The sequence below is a fragment of the Carcharodon carcharias genome, chromosome 12, assembly GCF_017639515.1.
Source record: "Carcharodon carcharias isolate sCarCar2 chromosome 12, sCarCar2.pri, whole genome shotgun sequence".
Taxonomy (NCBI): Eukaryota; Metazoa; Chordata; class Chondrichthyes; order Lamniformes; family Lamnidae; genus Carcharodon; species Carcharodon carcharias.
In genome coordinates this window covers 33,557,697-33,576,496 of record NC_054478.1, presented here as the reverse complement: position 1 = coordinate 33,576,496, position 18,800 = coordinate 33,557,697, and the positions used below count along the sequence as shown (strand labels likewise).

The following is an 18,800-nucleotide window of genomic DNA, read 5'->3' as shown; positions in this document are numbered from 1 at the left end:
TTTTTGTGGTGTGTTTTTACCTTTCCCAGTGTTAGTTTAACTGTTGTGCCAGTTACAATGAATCTCTGACATCCAGCAACAGTGATGTCATCAAGCAGGTAAGCAGCCAGTTGCATTTAAGAATTCTCACAGATAGCAAATCGGGAAATAACAAGGTTTTCTTGTTCGCCTTTTACAATTTATGTGGAAGTAACATAAAGGCTGGGACATACATGTGGGATTAAGGTAGAAGCTGAAATATCATAAACAAAAAATTTTTCAAGTTTAAAGATTAATGGATTTTTAGCACGTAATGCAGAAATTTGACATTTTACAAATATAAAATTAGTATTTCAGGGCCAAGGATTTAAACAGCATTTATGATTTAATACACTGTTAAAGAACAGTTACAAGGTATAACGTTTTCAAAGGCCAGAAACTTGCCTATGTCGGGCAGGCTGGACAGGAGCGGGCCGGCTAGGTGCGGAGCCGATCACCGCTCGCGATCGGCTGTGCGCCGCCATTTTATGTGTGTGGGCCAAATAAGGCCACCCAGCATGATGTGCGGCCGGTAGCGCTCAGCGCCACCTATGTGGGTGGGGGGAAGGGAGGAGGGAGAGTTGGGGCCTGCGCTCTTTCACGCATGTGCACAAAAGAACGCAGTGATCTCCCTGAGGCACAGAGCTGCCTCAGAGAGATTAAGTTGATAAGAAAAAGTTGTTATAAATAAAGTACAAAATTATTTAAACGTGTCCCCTCATGTGACCGTGTCACATAAGCTGGGACATGTTTTTATATTTAGGAAAATGTTTTCACTTAATTAATTAAAGCTTTAAGAAGCCTCATCCCGCTCGTGGATGAGGTTTCCTAAAAAAACGTGAAGGCTGCTTGGGCTCTTCAGGTTGGCGGGCAGCATTGCAAACAACTTTAATTGTTTTTTTTTAATGGCCTTAATACGTCGCTGACAGTTTGGTGGGCGTGCAGCCGCCACTGGCACGTGCCCGCCGAATGAACCATCTAAGTGACCCGCAATGATGATGGGACACATGCCTGACATCACCGCGCGTCATTTTGCGTGTCGGCACGTCAGGCCCGCCCCCCTGCAAGCCGATGGCAATATTCTGGCCAAAGTTCTTTTTACAGCAACATTAAGATAGCAGAAAGTGGAAGTTCACATCAAATCAGTGACTTCTAATTGATTTCCATCTGTGAGGACTTCAACAGTGCGCCCTGTGGAGCAATGGGGAATCACTGATCGGATTCATATCCACTGCATATGCATGGACACCAGAAGTTACAATCAGTTTCACAGGAGTAACGATGGTGAATACCTACCATTTTGCCATCAGAGCTATTGCAAATCCTGGTGATTATTTCTGCTAAATTTAAATTCTCAACGTTGTGTATACAAGGCAGGGAAACAATATGTGGACTTGTGTTTTATTAAATTAAATGTATATAAACAAAATCACTGACAGTGATGTTTACAATGACAACTTGCTCAGAGGGAGTCCCACCACAACTGATTGCACTTCAGAATAAGATGTTTAGTTTATAATATGGAATTGCAGAGAAGTTAATTTAACAGTAAAGCAATTTAGTCATCCTGCAAAATAGTTTCAACCATAATGCTTGCAATATATTCTAAAACAGCTTATCCTAAAGGACAATTGCTATTAAAATGTAATTGGATTAACTCCTCACACTGGTGTGCCTGTTCTCCCTTATATCTTCGGCTGTTTTTCCCTATTTGGATGAATTGTGTCGCTCTGGTAACCGAACATATTTAGGCAAAAGTCTTGTGTAAATTAGGTGCCATGCCAACATCCAGAGATGACAAGATATAACTCAAATTTTTGTACATATACACTAAGAATTTGGCATGGACTTGAGTACAGATGAGCACAGGATGCTTTTTCAAAATTGTCATGAGGGGAGTGAGTGATCGACTGCTGTGCCATCTCATTGTTTGCCTCCAGCCCAAAATGATTGTCTCCTTACTTTGGTAACCACATTGGCTCTGATGTGAAATGAAGTAAAAACAGAAAATGCTGCAAATATACAGCAGATCTATTAGCATCCATAGAGAAAAAGACAGGTTGGGATATTTCACCCTGAAAGGTATATGCACCCAAAACATCAGAGTCTAAGTCATGGGTTGGCGGGGGTGGGGGCAGACCATTTCTATGGGTCCCTGACAATGCCTAACCTCCCCCATATTCAACATCCTAGATTATGATTAATCTTTGTCTTCTAAGGTTATGCTGTTTCGCCTTAGGTTGGAAAGAGTGCCCACTGGCAACCTGACACATGACAGTGTCCTGAACAGATCATTAAAGTATATGCTGCAACTTGAGCTATGCTGGATTTACCAAAAATATGACTGACATTCTAATAAATTGCAGTGAAATCATGGTTGCTGGACAGCGTGCTTCTGATTCATACTGTCTTTGTTTTGAAGGTTATCAAGTACTCAGGATATGCTCCATCATCGCAAAAAACAACAAAAATAGTGGGCTTAGATAACTTATCCACTGCACAGTCGCAAAGGTCTGTTGGGTCCTGTTGTACATTTACTGGTGTTGGTTCCAGCATATTCTGTTGTCCTCTGCATTTCTTCCCAGTAATCACTCGTGCTTGATAAATGTATTGGCATCCGTCAGAATCAGGGTTGGCGTATATCTTTTTACATGAATACGAGGCATTCAAGGCAAAGTAAGTTCCTTTTCCATAGGAAGTGGCTAAGAAGCATGAAAAATACATTACTAGATAGTTGTTTAAGTTGACAATCTGCTGCATTGCACCTTCTAAAAACATGGGAAAACTCAGAGGGCTACAATAAATAGAAAAGCTGCAACTTGAAAATCCCAGGCAAGCTAAGTGTCTTTATTTTTGCATGCTTTGATGGGACGTGGGCATCACTGGCAAGGCCAGCATTTGCTGCCCATCCCTAATTGCCCTTGAACTGAGTGTCTTGCCATTTCAGAAGGCAGTTGATCTGGATCTAGAGTCACATGGAGGCCTTCTGGGATTTGCTTCCCTGAAGGACATTAGTGAGCCAGGTGGGTTTATTATGGCAATCAATGATAGTTTCATGGCCTTTCATCTCCAAGATGAGCTTTCAACTCCAGATTTTAGTAATTAAATTTAAATTCCATCAGCCGCCATGGTGGGATTTGAACCCATAGCCCCAGAGAATTAGCCTGGTCATTCCAGATTACTAGTCCAGTGACATTACCACCACACCGCTGATCTCCCCAATAACCACACTAGGGAAAGAGGAAAAATAATGCCATAAAATTTAAAATAGGCAGAGAAAAGAGGATTAAAGGGAGGGAACAGAAAATATATTTGTGTCGATTGACTTTTCTGCAGACTATGTGACAGATGCAGCCTGTCACCTTTAGGCTGTTTCGTTTTTGGCTTGTGAAAATGAGAGCGTGGGTGGATACATTAAAAAAGGATTAATAGTATTTTAGGCTTCATATTAGGAGGATAAAGTGCCAGAATAAAGAATTAACTATAAATTTGTACAAGGCATTGCTCAGCCACTATTAGAGCATTATGTATCGTTTTAGATGTTCAGTTATAGAAAGAGCAATAAAGCCATGGGGAATGTGAATTGAAGGTGGCAGGACAGATTGAGAATGTGGTTTAAAAGGCATTTGGGAACCTGGGCTTTATATATAGAGGTATAGAGTAGAACAGCAAGGAAATTATGATATACCTTTATAATGCTCTAGTTTGGCATCAATTGGAGTATTGTGTCCAATTCTGTGCACCGCACTTTATCAAGCACATGAAGTATTTAGAGCATGTGAAGAAAAGATTTACAAGAATGATTCCAGGGATGAGGGGCTTTAGTCAAGTGGATAGATTGGAGAAGCTGGGGTTAGTTTCCTTAGAAAATAGAAAGTTGAGAGGAGGTTTGATGAAGATGTTCAAAATCATGAAGAGTCTAGGTAGAGTAGTTGGAGAGAATTTGTTCCCCGTAGTGGAAGAGTTTAGAACCAGAGATCACCGATTTAAGGTAACTGGAAAAAGAACCAAGAAAGAGCTTTTTTTACACAGCAAATGGTTAGGCTTTTGAATGCACTATCAGAGAGTGTAGTGGAGGCAAATACAACCAGAGCTTCCAAAAGGAAATTGGTTAAGTACCTGGAGAGAGAGAAAAAAATCAGGGCTATGGGGACAGGGCAGGAGAGTGAGGCTAGCTCGAGTTGCTCTTTCAGAGAGCCAGCATGGATCTGCTGGGCCAAATGGCCTCCTCTGTTCTGTAACCATTCCATGATTCTATAATATACAGCACAGGGTTCTCCAGGATTGCACCCAAGGGTGGTTAAGTGTTGTTATGATGGGAGGCCAGATATCGCGCCTGTTTGTATTCAAACAGAAGAAGCTATGAGATTTGGTGAAACATTTTAAAATTATAAAGGGTTTTGATACACTGACTAGAGAAAGATTACTTTCTCAGGTTGTTTAGGGGTACCTATGATGAGGGTGCATCAATTTAAAATGTTCACCAAAATGCAGCGGAGAGTAGGAGACATTGTTTATGCAGTTATTAGAATAGGGGATGCTTTGCCACGGAATAGTTCAAACTGTGAATTCGGAATCTTTAAAAGAAAGAGTAGATAAGCATTTAAAGCTGAAAAAGGAACAAGGGAACAATGCCATGTGGAAATAGGAGGGCAGTGGGTTTAGCTTTGGATACAAATATTGTTCTTTCAATTTAATGTACTGTTTTGATTGCTCAGGATCTGGTCCCCTCAACACTGGGAAATCCAAATACAGATTGGGTGACTGCTTTGCAGAACACATCCATTCAAACCACAATCCTGACCCTTTGCCATTTTTATCCTCTGCCCCACTACGACCTCTCAATCATTTGCCTCCTACGCTGTTCCAATGAAACTCAAGGAACATCACCTCACATTTCAGTTAGGCATTTTGCAGAAATTTCAGATCATGACCTCTGCCCTCATTTTCTCGGCAGCTTTTGATGACGATTCTGTTATTCCCAATTTGCACGTCCTCTAGACTCAACTTTTGCTTCTTGTCCCATTACCATCTGCTTTGCACTGCACCATGATCTACCATGAACATTTTAAATTGATGCACCCTCATCATAGATACCCCTAAACAACCTGAGAAAGTAATCTTTCTCTAGTCAGTGTATCAAAACCCTTTATAATTTTAAAATGTTTCACCAAATCTCATAGCTTCTTCTGTTTGAATACAAACAGGCGCAATATCTGGCCTCCCATCATAACAACACTTAACCACCCTTGGGTGCAATCCTGGAGAACCCTGTGCTGTATATTATAGAATCATGGAATGGTTACAGAACAGTGGAGGCCATTTGGCCCAGCAGATCCATGCTGGATCTACCTTCCCTTCTGTTCTTCCCAGCTCCCCACTTTCGCTGCCACTATACTTACTTAAAACTTGTTAAATCTCTACCTTTTACCAATCCTGGTGAACAGTGCTGAAACATTGGGCCTGATTTTAACTTTGTGCATGTGGGTGCATTTAGAATTAAATTGGGCCAGTTAACCCTCTCCATAGATGCTACCTGACCTCAGTAGCGTTTTCAGTTTTTATTTCAGATTTCCAGCATCCGTTAAGTATTTTATTTTTCTTAATTCACAGCCATTAATCTTCCAGGAATTCCCACCTTGAAAAAGTTCTACCCTTCTCTCTGACAAGATTTCTTTTTGTCACTTCTATCTTGTCAATTTCCATTGTCTGCCTTCTTGTATTTGACCTGGCTCTGGCTCTGACTTATCCCACATGGGTTCCAATTGAAATTCTTCCCTTCACGTTTCAGATCCACCCACGATCACAGGTATCTCCAAGTTTCTTGAACCACCTCATTCCCTGCATTCTGAGATCCATGCTTAACTCTATGCACCACTACATGCACACTCCCAAACTCTCTCGACAGCAGCACTGACTCGTTATCTCAAAGGTGTCCTATTTTACCTTAACAAATTCAATTTGCCTTATTCACCCCCTGTTCCAAGGACTACCTTTATACAACTCCCAAAGTAAAGAAGTACTTCCCAGCTGACTCTCCAACCAGAGTTATTCAACCTATCAAAACCCTTGAAATTTAAAAAAAAAGTGCCTCAAATGAGTTCCCTCAGCTTTCTCTGCTCTAATAGAAATAGTTCCAACATCTCAAGTTTCCCCTCATATCTACATTTTCCAACCCCTGGCATCATCCTGATGAAGCTTCTGGATTGTCTCCAATGTTCACATGTCTGTCTGTGTACCATATTTCCGTGCTGCATGGCATTAGCTACTTACAGCTAACCATGAGTTGATTACAATGACATTTTCCCCATCCCATTGACATCTAAATTTGTCAGCTTCAAAAGTCTTAGCAAGAACTCAGAACTTGCAGCTGCTAAGTTCCTTCATTTGAATTCACACCTTCAAACATTGCTCACTGCTTTTCTTTGCCAGGCCTGAATATTCCAGCAGATTGTTGGTCTATTTATTCTTGTATTTTCCCAGATTCTTACCATTTCTCCCGCAAAAGCTTCTGTTGAAGCCAGTTTTGTTCACTTTTTGGGAAATTTCCTTTGTGGTCCCATGATAAAGGATCTGCTCAACATTTAGCCCGGGATTCTTTCTTTGTGCAGTTTCTTTCCTGATAGAATAACTTAGCCAAAGCTTGCGATTCTGAATCCTTTCGATCTAGATGAGATATTTATACAGTATTAGTTTTTAATATAAAAATAAATAACAAACAATTGCAACTAATATTATTTAGTAAAAAGACATTCCATATGGATCTCACTGCACACTAAATTAAGTTGGGCCTGAAATTTTGAACGGAGCTTAAATCGATCAGTCAGAACGGGATTTGACAATGGGATAGAGCTGAATTCTACTGGTATTCATTCTCAATCTCCACTGGAGCAACTTTCCAGTAGGGGGAAAGAGGTGTTCCTGGAGGTCAGGTTTTGGAGATGTTTGATGGAATAGTATAGGAAAACAAAAATGAGAAGGGGATGCTTTGTGTTTGTGGTACTACAGAATGAAAGGTTTGCAGGAGGAGGTTCCTGGTACAACAATTTCTGGATGTATTTGCATTTTAATGGTCTTACGTAAGAACATAAGAAATAGGAGCTTGAGTAGGCCTTTGAGCCTGCTTAGCCATTCAACAAGATCATGACTGATCTTAGTCATCTTAGCAAGATTTTAGTGGCCCAGCTTCATTGAAAGTGGTGGTAAAAAGGAAAATCCGAACAACGGATTTGAAGCTACTTCAGCTTGTACATGGAATTGGACGCCCACAATCAAGACCCAATGTGTTCTTAGGTCTTCAGGTGAAGCACAGTTAGAGAGCAGGTGATAACTGAAACAGAATATAAGAACAGAATTCCGTCTCTATTCTACGGTAGCACATTCTGTCCTTATTTACTTTGATTTTATACGATAGCTTATAGTTAAATAATAAAACTTACAGTAATTTGGGAAGCAGGCATGCAGGGAAGGGGCCCGAAACCAAGTGGAGCTTTGTACAATGCTGCAGGTGGGCAGAGATTGGAAGCTTAAGGAATCAGGGGAAAGTGGAGGGATGAGATCGCAGACCTCGGTGGCGGAGATGGTGTTGGTGGAAGGGAGTTCAAAGACCTCGTGGCAGGGGATTGGAAATCGGCGGGGGGGGGGCGATTGGTGACCAGAGGCCTGGGGGCAGATCAGAGGCTTTGGAAAGTGAGGCCAGAGGCCTCTGAGCGGTGAGGGGTGGTGGAACTAGAGGGCCTCGGAGGATAGATCGGAGGCCTCAAGGGGTGGCAAATCAGAGGCCTCGGGGCGGGGAATGGAGTTGGAAGCGGGTAACTGAAAAGAGTGAGGTGTCCAATCATGGAGGAGTTGTCCGGGTAGGAATGCTGAATCCAGCAGGTAAGTGGCCCTCCTGATCCAGAAGTCCCCTTCCTCGGTTTTGCTGGCCAGCTTCCCAAAATCCAAAGCTGAGGAGTTGACAATGAAAATCTTGAGATGCTACCCTGGTGGGAGGGTTTAACTACACAAAGTACAGGCAGAGATAAGACTTTATACTACGGCCAGGATTTTCCAGTCGTCGTGCAGGGGTGGTGGGTGGACCGGGGAGCAGTGGGGAACCCGACCACAACCCGCAATTAATGGCCAGTTAGCGTGAAACGCGTGCTGCAGCGCTGCCGGGTGGGGGGCCGAGAGGAACGCGAGCGACCAAGTTTGTGCATGCGTGTGGGTGCGTGCAGTAACAGCTCCATGAGGCACAGAGCAGCCTTGGGGAGCTGAAGATTTTCAGCACTCAAAATAAAGAAATGAAAAACAGTGAAAGCATGTTCTCTTATGTGATTCTGTCACATGAGCGGGGACATGTTAGATAGGAGTGCAAAAAGATTTAAACATTCTTTTAATCACTGGTCAAAGCCTCATCCCGCCCGTGGATGAGGCTTCGCCAAATATGCAAATCCGGCTTGGCCTCTTCCCCCGCCCGGCAACCTAACGGTCGGATGGGCAGTGAAAAATTTCAATCAATTAGTTCATTGAAGGCCTTAATAGGCCGCTTAATTGTCAGTGGGCGGGCTGCCAACTCCTGCGCGCGCCCGCCGACCGGAATATCGCGCAATAACATCAGGGCACTCGCGTGCGTCTTGCACTCAACCGGGTCACGGACATGCCCAACCAACGAGCAAAAAATTCTGCACTATAGGTTGAAAAATGAATGGATTTCAAACCAGAATCCAAAACAAATCACATCCATTCCTTAAATCTTAACTGTTAGCTTTTTATTTTCACTGTCTAGCATCTGACCTGTGTTTAGGAGAAATTTTAGTGGTTTGCTTTACAGGATAAAGCTGAGTAACAGGCAATAACATATGAAGTCAAATTTTATTGAACATGCGTACCTTGACTATGTCGACAGTTATGTTCTGACAAGATTTCTCGAATGTCGCTGCTACATCTGTGTATTCTGTTGTACTTGCCTGAAGAGTAACCATTAAAACTTCCTGATCTTTCATGTCAATCCAACTTGTTGGGAGTTCGAGTTTGGCTGGTACATAAAATAGATGCAAATGCAGTAGGAAAGCGCATTCCAAAAGTTAACGTCAAAGTTTCACTATTCATTTGTAAATGATCTGTCTTTGCAAATCAGTTTAGTTCAGATACCTGCTTCATTCTTGTCATCAAATATCAAAGTAAAACAATACAGTAAAGGCAATTAATTCCTGCTTAACTCTGCTCACTGACTTGAAAACATTTGGGGCATTGCTTAAACTGTCAAGTGTTATGACTTGGCAGATGATGTGTGCCAGGCAGACAAAATCCACAAGGGAAATTTGGCAATGCTACCACAATAGTTTTGCAATTTTTATTTATTATGAGAAGATTTGTGCACTGAATTCAGAAGTAATGAGTCCACTAACACCTTTAGAGATTTTTTAAAAAATTAAAACATTTATTACCAAAAGAAAAGATTTCTAGCACATACTTAAGATTACAGTTACTTAATACTGTACTAAACAAAATTTATATAACATATATATGTTTAGACCAGACTTCCTGCTGACAAATCGCAAAATCCCTAATTAACCTGACTCTCAATAACACACCCCCTTTAAGGCAATCCAAAATAAATTTTGAATTTAAATAGCAAGCCAGCAAGTTTACCACAGCACGCATTTGACAGTGGCATTCCAAAGGCTTTCCTCTACCTTTGGTTACTGGACAAATGGCTGGAGGCCTCCCCAAGGATGTTTTACATGGTCCTCTTAGATCTTACATAGCCCCACAACATAGCCTTCTATCCTCTTTATATATGTTTCTCTCTCCTTAATCTGCAAATTCCGTTGTTCTATATGTCTTTAGAAGTTTACTTTTCCCAGAATATACAAATTTTTCATGTTGCAAATATGGTTAGTACTTTTGTGAAAAATAAACACACTGCTTGGCCTTGCTTATCTTGTTAGTTGTAAACATCCAATCATCCCTTTGAAACCTAAACAACCCCTTCACATATCTCAAAATATAGATGTGAAGACCTCATCCATGTTTACTCATGAGCGTTTCAAATGCCTTTTACCCTTAACTTATTTTGGTAATTTCAAGCTTGCGGTCGATCTGACTCTAATTCAATTAAATCACATAGCCAGAACCGTCTATACTCACACCCATAAACCTACTTTACAATAAACCACAATAATATAATGAAAACATATGTTAGTTTCATGACATAAAGTGTAAACTTTCAAGAAGAAAATACTTTAAGTTTCCTTCTGGCTACTGAAGATAATTAAGCAAAATCTCCCAGATATCAAACTTGCCTGCTTGTATTCCAATGCCGATATTTTTATAATCATAACATGAGCATCACTGTGCTTTCTGTTATTTCACCATATGTTATTTCACACAATCTCATGCCTTCAGTCCTGATCCTAAACATGCTGGAGGTACAGTAAATTTGAGTGAGGAAAATCTTAGCTCCTCCATCTTCAGGGTTTACCACCACATCATCGAACTATCTCTTCAATCAGCATTAATGCCAAGCTATAGCAATTCCATGCCCGTTCACCCAGTATCTACAATGAACACTATAGTAACAGCAGGATTTGTAAAAAAAAGCTTTAAAAAAGTCATTCATTGATAATTTTCCACTTTCTTAAAAAAAAACATTTTTACTAAAGGGTGATAAAAGTATTAAACATCCAGACCTGTTAAAGTTTAAATAGCTGAAACTGTAGGCACTTGAAACCTCTTAATCTTGTGTAAATAAACATTGTGACATTAACAGTAGAGAACAGAGAGCCAGAACTGTCAATCATACAATGTTTTCTCTGTGGCTCAGGTGTTTCAAAAGGTTAATGGATTTCCAGGCTCTCAGCTAAGCCTCATTCTGCCATAGGGGGTTTTTGGGGCCCTTACTCTGGCATGGGGAGTATAAAGAGTCATAGGGGGTGGGTGGCAGGGCATATCTTGGAATGGAAAGTATGAGGGGGCATAGGGGCTGGATGAGGGGAATACCTTGGCACAGGGAGCATGAGAGGCCATAGGGGGCTGTGAGGGAGCATACACTGCGATGGAAGATATGAGGAGCCATAGTGGATGGGTAGGGGGACATACTTTAAATATATAGGGCCCCATGAGAAGTACCTTTTGAACTTACGCTTTATAAGTTCCCCTCCGAGGGACCATGAACCTAAAGTCCTTTAAAACCTGGCCCGACTCCATGCAAATTGCAGAGGACTAAGACGTGCCTATTCCATCTGAGCCTGCACCCTTTAAAGGCCCTGTTGAAAACTGGAAAGTCTGGGAATGGAGTCAGGAATCCTGGAATCGGGTCCAATCCGCCATTTTTAAAGGGCTACCAACTCTTCCCGAATGAGTGAAAATCCAGGCCATTGACTCATAAGTTAGGTAACTCTCCAACACCTTCTGCTGCTGAATATTCTTTGTGTGTTACTCAATTTACAGGGTGACAACATTATAGCTATACCTGATGCGGTGCTCACCTGAAGTTCAACATGCCATCACTTTCTATCTAGGTTCACTTGACAGAGATCAGGGTGGACACACAAAGTTAATCCCTGCTCTTTTGTGCTATTAACCCTGGCCACAGAATTTGGATGGGTCTTTGCTGGGGCAGACTGGGCCGTACCACACTTCCAGCAGTAAGTAGCCAAACCAGGGTTCTAGGCTTTTAACTTCAGACTTGCTCAAAAAGACAAAGAAACTGTTATTCAAAATGCAATCTAAATAAAAATTAATGAAGAAACTAAAGTCAGTTAAGAAGTTTCAGCATGATGTGTGTACCAGGTTCCCTGAATAATTCTTTTATAAAGATAACTATTTGTTTTGACATACCTGCTTCAAGAAGTCTTCTCTTAATATCCACTAAGTTTCCTTTTGAATCTTTTTCTTGCATCTTGTCAAAGTCAACAGTGCACGTTGTCCCATTTTTCATGCAAACTAAGGTTTTCTTTTTATCCAGGTAAGCTTTCTCAAGGTCGCAGTTTAAAGATTGATCATAAGGTTGAACTGTTCCATTATGCACAAACTCCCACTGAACAATCTTCTTCATATGAGTCTCTTCCTGCTTTCTATCCTCTCTTCCTTTGGCAGCCTGCAGCATAGAATTCACTTCCATAAAGGATTCCAGAACATCGGTATTGTGCCCATCTATTGTTATTTTTGTTTGCTGAATTTCAACTTTCAGTTGATGCTTTTGACAGAGATCTACGATTTGTTTTCTTTCATCATCTGAGAAGCAGGCTGCATATTCATTGCATATGGCTTTGCTTTGGCATTTTTTTTTAATTAGATCTTCAACATACTTCTGAGCCTTAGCAATATCATTCTTCGTCATGCCATATACCTCAACTATGCCAATCAAACTCTTTGCTGCACTCAGAATGATTGGATAAACAGGTTTGACTGCAGGAACCGTTTTGGTGGCAAGAACAGAGTTGGCAGCAAGAAAAGTTTTGGTGGCAGGAACAGGCTTCACCGAAAAAGTCATTTGTGCTGAAAAATAAGTTATATAACATATATACCATGTTTAGTCCAGACTTTCTGCTGGCATTTTCCAGTGTGGAGAAAGGAATTAATGCTGGAATTATAATAAGGACAGAATGTATGACTTTAAAATGTGGAGTCTTTGGAATCTGAGACTGCCAAAGAAGATTAGCTAAGTACACCTCCAAAAAGCGATCCTAACCTCGCTCCAATTCAGATGGAATTAGATCTGCAGGGCTCGGCAATATACCGAATGCAGCAATATAAAATGCTTGCAGAAGGATTCACTACCTTAAACAGTGTCACCTCCAGAATATACCAGACATCAATTAACTGCCAGTATCAAAATATTAGTAGATTTTTTTTTATTCATTCACGGGATGTGGGCTTCGTTGGCTGGGCTAGCATTTATTGCCCATCCCTAGTTGCCCTTGAGAACGTGGTGGTGAGCTGCCTCCTTGAACCGCTGCAGTCCATGTGGTGTGGGCACACGCACAGTGCTGTTCGGGAGGGAGTTCCAGGATTTTGACCCAGCAACAGTGAAGGAACGGTGATATTTTTCCAAGTCAGGGTGGTAAATGACTTGGAGGGGAACTTCAAGGTGACAGTGTTCCCGTCTACCTGCTGCCCTTGTCCTTCTAGGTGGTAGTGGTCGTGGGTTTGGAAGGTGCTGTCGAAGGAGCCTTGGTGAATTCCTGCAGTGCATCTTGTAGATGGTACTCACTGCTGCTACTGTGCGTCGGTGTGGAGGGAGTGAATGTTTGTGGATGTGGTGCCAATCAAGCAGATTCACTTGTCCTGGACGGTGTCCAGCTTCTTGAGTGTTGTGGGAGCTGCACTCATCCAGGCAAGTGTCCTGGAGCTGAAAGAACTGACCTCCAACAACCACAACCATCTTCCTTTCTGCTATGTATGACTCCAAACAGTGAAGAGTTTTCCCCCTGATTCCCATTCACTCCAATTTTGCTGGGGCTCCTTGATGCCACACTCAGTCAAGTGCTACCTTGATGTCAAGGGCAGTTATTCTCACCTCAGGAGTTCAGCACTGATTTTTTGCAATGTAACTACAAAACTCTAATATCATCATATATATTTCAAAAGGGGAAAGTACAAAATACTCTTTGGCTTCGATATAGCTCAGGAGCTTGAGGTCATAAGTTCATTAAGTTCTTACATCTGAAGCTGAATGAGGCTGTCTGCAACCCTGGCGCCATGCCTGACTCCAAGATGAGCTTCCGAGTACATAATCATGCCTTCACTAAGATCGCCTACTTCCACCCCAGTAATATCACCTGACTCTACCCCTGCCTCAGCTCACCTGCTCACAATCCTCAGCCATGGATTTATTACTTCTAGAATCGATGATTCCAACACACCCCTGGTAGGCCTCACATGTTCTACCCTCCATAAACTTGCTGTTATCCAAAACGCTGCTGTCCCTATGCTAACTTGCTCCAAGTCCCATTCACCCATCACCTCTGTGCTTGCTGACCTACAATGGCTCTTAGTTAAGCAATGCCTAGATTTTAAAATTCTCAACCTTGTTTTCATATCCCAAGGCCTCGCACCACCCTATCTTTGTAACCTTTTGCAGCCCTCCAAGATATCCACACTCCTCCAACTCTGGCCTCTTGAACATCCTGATTTTAACCACTCCACCATCGTTGGCTGTGCCTTCATTTGCCTGGTCCCTAAGATGTAGAATTCCTTCCCTAAATCTCTCCACCTCTCTTTCCTCCTTTAAGACATTCCTTAAAACCTACCTCTTTAGCCAAGCTCTTGGTCATCTGCTCTAATATCACCTTGGCTTGGTGTAACTTTTGTCTCGACAACACTCCTTCAAACTATATTGGGATGTTTGACTAGATGAAAGGTGCTGTATAAATACAAATTGTTTTTATTGTTGTTGTGATAAGGCTGATTAATATAGCAAATGGGAATGTTACATTGGCCCCATGGTTGCTTTTTTGAGATAATGGCATATGGTGGAACAGGAGTGAATGAAGCTGACTTGCAACAGCTTGATGCCAACTGTGCAAAATAATGATACTTACCGAACGGGGTTTCAAGATTATGGAAAGCATCTGCAGGGATATTGTGCTGAAAAATTCCTCACCTGCAGGCTGTGAAACTCTGAAATGCTCCTCCATACATTGGCGAAATGCATCCATCATCCGTGGTTTGGACAAAATAATCCTTATCAAAGACAGTGAAGGTTGAACGAAGTCTAACACATAATCATTTATTGCATCCAGCAGTGCACTCGCAACATCACTAGGCTTCATTCCTGCATGTCCTAAACAGAAAGGCAGAAGATTTGTGTGGTTAAATACAGTGCCGTGAGAAAGTTCGATGAAAGCAAAATCTTTAAGGTAAACAAACTATTGATATCCTTGGGGGTACAAATGCAAAGGCAGTAGCTAACTTGCAGTACTTCGATCAAGTGACCATGTGTAAACCTAAAGACTGAGTGACTTGGGGGGTATTATGGGAATGGCTGGTAGCCCTTGCATCTTGGTTAGAAGGTTTTGGATTCAGGCCCACAGATGCTAAACTAAGGCTCCCTCTCAGGTGGACTGAAAAGATCCCTTGGCTCTACTTTGAAGGAAAGCAGGAGAGTTATCCCCAGTGTTCTGGCCAATTTTTATGCTTTGATCAACAGATTATCTGGTCATTATCATACTGCTGTTTGTGGGAGCTTGCTGTGTGCAAATTGGCTGTCATGTCTCCCACATTATAAAAGTGACTAAAAAATACTCCATTGGCTGTTAAGCACTTTGGGATGTCCTGTGGTCATGAAAGGTGCTATATAAATGCAAGTCTTTTTTTTACCTTGCAACAACTCAGACATCACACTTTGGCTGGAATTTTCCACTCCCCTTGGCGATAGACGTGTTTGGTGATGTGAGCGGACAATATGGCGGGAAGGCCAAAAATTGGCTTTATGATGTCGTGAAACCAGTTTGTGACCGTCCACCCGGCCCATCAATGGCGGGCTGTGTTTCCCAATGTCCAACATCAGGAACTTAATTTTAATGCATCTGCAACTCATCATTGTAGCTGCACACCAGAATGATCCCCACAAGTCACATTTACCTCCCACATTGGCGTGACTTCAGAACGGCGTGATTTAAAAGGCATGCACCTGGCGAATTGAACTTCAAGGGGAACTCTGAGCTGAGTGCACATAACCTTGCACAGCGCTCACAAGAATCAACTGTAGGACATCCAAGGAAGGGGAGACGTGCATTCGGCGGGGGCACAGGCAAGTCGCTTTATTCCCGGCTGCCTTTCAATGTTGTGCCCGGGCAGGGGCAAGGGCTTCAGTCTGGGTGGGGCCGGCGGGGGGGGGGGGGGGGGCAAGGTGGCACAGACTGATGGAAGTACACAAGCACATGCTGGGGAAAGGCAGGAGGGTGAGGGATGCGGCCATGCACTTGGAAAAGCTAGTCAAAAGTGAGCAGTCCCCCACAGCTGAGACCGTTCAGCAGCAGCTCCATTGACGTGCTTGGAGCCGTGTCTGTGAAGCATTTCTGTCCACTCAAGCAGCGCAAAAGCATGAATGAGCCACCAAATGCTCCAGGACTTTTCACCCCTCGGGCACAGGCTACAAATTAATGTGCAGTTTAGGGGGCTGCAGAGCAATTGGACGACTGGGTAAGTTATAGAATCCCCTTGTGAAAGGTGGCCATGGCGCAGTCACTGATGGAGGCACTCACAGCCACATGCAATGGACCAGTATCCATTACAGTGCAAGCTAACGGTGCAGCCTTGCAGTGTGGGTTAGGAGAATGCCTGCTCCTGAGAGCGCAGCATGTAGTCTGGTGGCCGAAAGTGGTGCCAATCGGTCAACTGGAATGGGGCAGAGGTTGGTGGGGTTCCGGACAGCCATGAAGTGCACTGGCTATCTAAGTGGTCGCTAGCACTCTCCTGCATGTGTGAAGGGGCCTTCAGACTTAACCAAGAGAGGTTCTTAGGTCACATGTGCTAACCCACGTGTCTCTCCCGTTGATCCTGCAGGAGGAGAACATCAGGATCAAAGAACAGAGTTAAGGTCACTGAAGAAGAATCATACGGGCTCGAAACATTAACTCTGTTTCTCTCTCCACAGATGTTGTCAGGCCTGCTGCATTTTTCCAGCATTTTCCGTTTTTTTCTTCATGTTTCCATCATCCACAATATTTTGCTTTTATTAGGATCATGGAGCCTGGTGATCTAGAGGTACGTCTCATGGCTTACAGAGAGCAGATAAGGAGAAGAGTGAGGAGAAGAGTGTGATGGAGGCACCTGGCTCGTCAATGGGAGGAGCACTCTCTAGGTTAAGCTGTAGCAGGGCCTCCTGTGCACACAACTGAAGATCCACAACAGGCCATCGCTGTTAGGCACCTCAAAGAACACAGTAAAATACAGCACAGGAACAGGCCCTTCGGCCCTCCAAACCTGCGCCGATCATATTGCCCGTCAACTGAAACATTTTGCACTTCCGGGATCCGTATCCCTCTAATCCCATCCTATTCATGTATTTGTCAAGCTGCCTCTTAAACACCACTATCGTACCTGCTTCCACCACCTCCTCTGGCAGCGAATTACAGACACTCACTACCCTCTGTGTAAAAAACTTGCCCCGCACGTCTCCTCTATAGTTTTCTCCTCTCACCTTAAATCTATGTCCCCATGTAATTGACTCTTCCACCCTGGGAAAAAGCTTCTGACTATCTACTCTGTCCATGCCACTCATAATTTTGTACACTTCTAACAAGTTGCCCCTCAATCTCCGTCGCTCTAGTGAGAACAATCTGAGTTTCTCCAACCTCTCCTCATAGCTAATAACCTCCAGACCAGGCAACATCCTGGTAAACCTCCTCTGCACCCTCTCCAATGCCTCCATATCCTTCAGGTAATGTGGTGACCAGAATTGCACGCAATATTCCAAGTGTGGCCTAACCAAAGTTCTATACAGCTGCAGCATGACTTCCCAGCTTTTATACTCAATACCCCTGCCAATGAAGGCAAGCATGCCATATGCCTTCCTGACTACGTTATCCACCTGCGTTGCCACTTTCAGTGACCTGTGGACCTGTACACCCAGATCCTTCTGCCCGTCGATGCACTTAAGGGTTCTGCCATTTACTGTATAATTCCTGCCTGTATTAGACCTTCCAAAATGCATTATCTCGCATTTGTCTGGATTAAACACCATCTGCCCAAGTCTCCAACCGATCTATACCCCGTCGTATCCTTCTGACAATCCTCTTCACTGTCTGAATAGACCCAGGGTCCATAGACGGCGCTTGACATTCCTGCAGATGACTGAAAACCAGTGTCGCCGAAGACTGCGCATGTCCAGGGAACTGGTCGGCCTCATATGCCAGCTGCTGCAGGATTTGGCGCCACGGGCACATGGACAGCATCCAGGGCCGTGAAAGTGATCGTGGAGCTCAATTTTTATGCCAGTGGCTCCTTCTAAGACTCCACCAGTGATCTGTGCAGAATCTCCAAGCCTCCACCTGCCGGTGCATCCAGGAGGTCACAGACGACATTCTCACAAAGGCACAGAACTTTGTGCACTTTGACTGGGATCAGACAAGCCAGGAAGCAAGAGCACTGGGATTTGCAGCAAACTCTGGTTTTCCACACGTGCAGGGTGCCATCAACTGCATGCATGTGGCGCTCAGATCTTGTGGCAACAAGCAGTCAACTACATCAACAGCAAGGGCTCACTGAATGTTCAGCTGGTCTACGACCACCACAAACAGGTCTGCACACGTCTCCCAGGGAGCATCCACCACTCCCACATCCTCAGCAAGTCTCAGATCCTTGACATCTTCCAGGCTCCAGAGAGGCTGCAGGGATGGCTCCTCGGGGACAAGGCTACCCACACAGGATGTGGCTGATGACGCCTGTGCAATGGCCTCAGACTGCAGCAGAGAGATGGTATAACGAGGCTCACGCCGCAACCTGGACTGTGGTGGAGCAAATGATTGGCATTTTGAAAATGAGGTTCCAGTGCCTCGACAGGTCTGGTGGAGCACAGCAATACAGCCCACAGAGGGTGTCGCATATCATCGTAGCTTGCTGCACGCTACACAACCTGGCGCTGCAACGGGAGGAGGGCCTGGCTGAGAAGGAGATGGAAAAGCTGCACATCTCCTCCGATGAGGAGGATGTTGAAGGGAATGAGGGTGATGAGGTCCCCGAAGACAAGGATCGCACTGGCCAGATGAGGCAGGCGAGCTTGAGGCCCTAGTAGACTCAAGAGGATGATGACGAGATGCAGTGAGGACAGTCCTGACATCCTCACCTTGCAC

At 43.6% G+C, this 18,800-nt stretch overlaps 1 protein-coding gene across 1 annotated transcript in view; it reads right to left on the bottom strand.

Moving 5' to 3' along the window:
• Nucleotides 1–1,405: 1,405 nt before the first annotated feature.
• The window catches only part of LOC121285016, a 65,009-nt gene continuing 47,614 nt past the window's right edge, over nucleotides 1,406–18,800 (bottom strand). The window contains exons 16-20 of the mRNA XM_041201092.1: nucleotides 14,609–14,788; nucleotides 11,842–12,501; nucleotides 8,889–9,034; nucleotides 6,510–6,684; nucleotides 1,406–2,720 (exon numbers count right to left, since the gene is read on the bottom strand). Coding sequence (XP_041057026.1) covers nucleotides 2,419–2,720; nucleotides 6,510–6,684; nucleotides 8,889–9,034; nucleotides 11,842–12,501; nucleotides 14,609–14,788 — 1,463 coding nt within the window. The 3' untranslated portion in view covers nucleotides 1,406–2,418. The remainder of the gene's footprint in view (nucleotides 2,721–6,509; nucleotides 6,685–8,888; nucleotides 9,035–11,841; nucleotides 12,502–14,608; nucleotides 14,789–18,800) is intronic.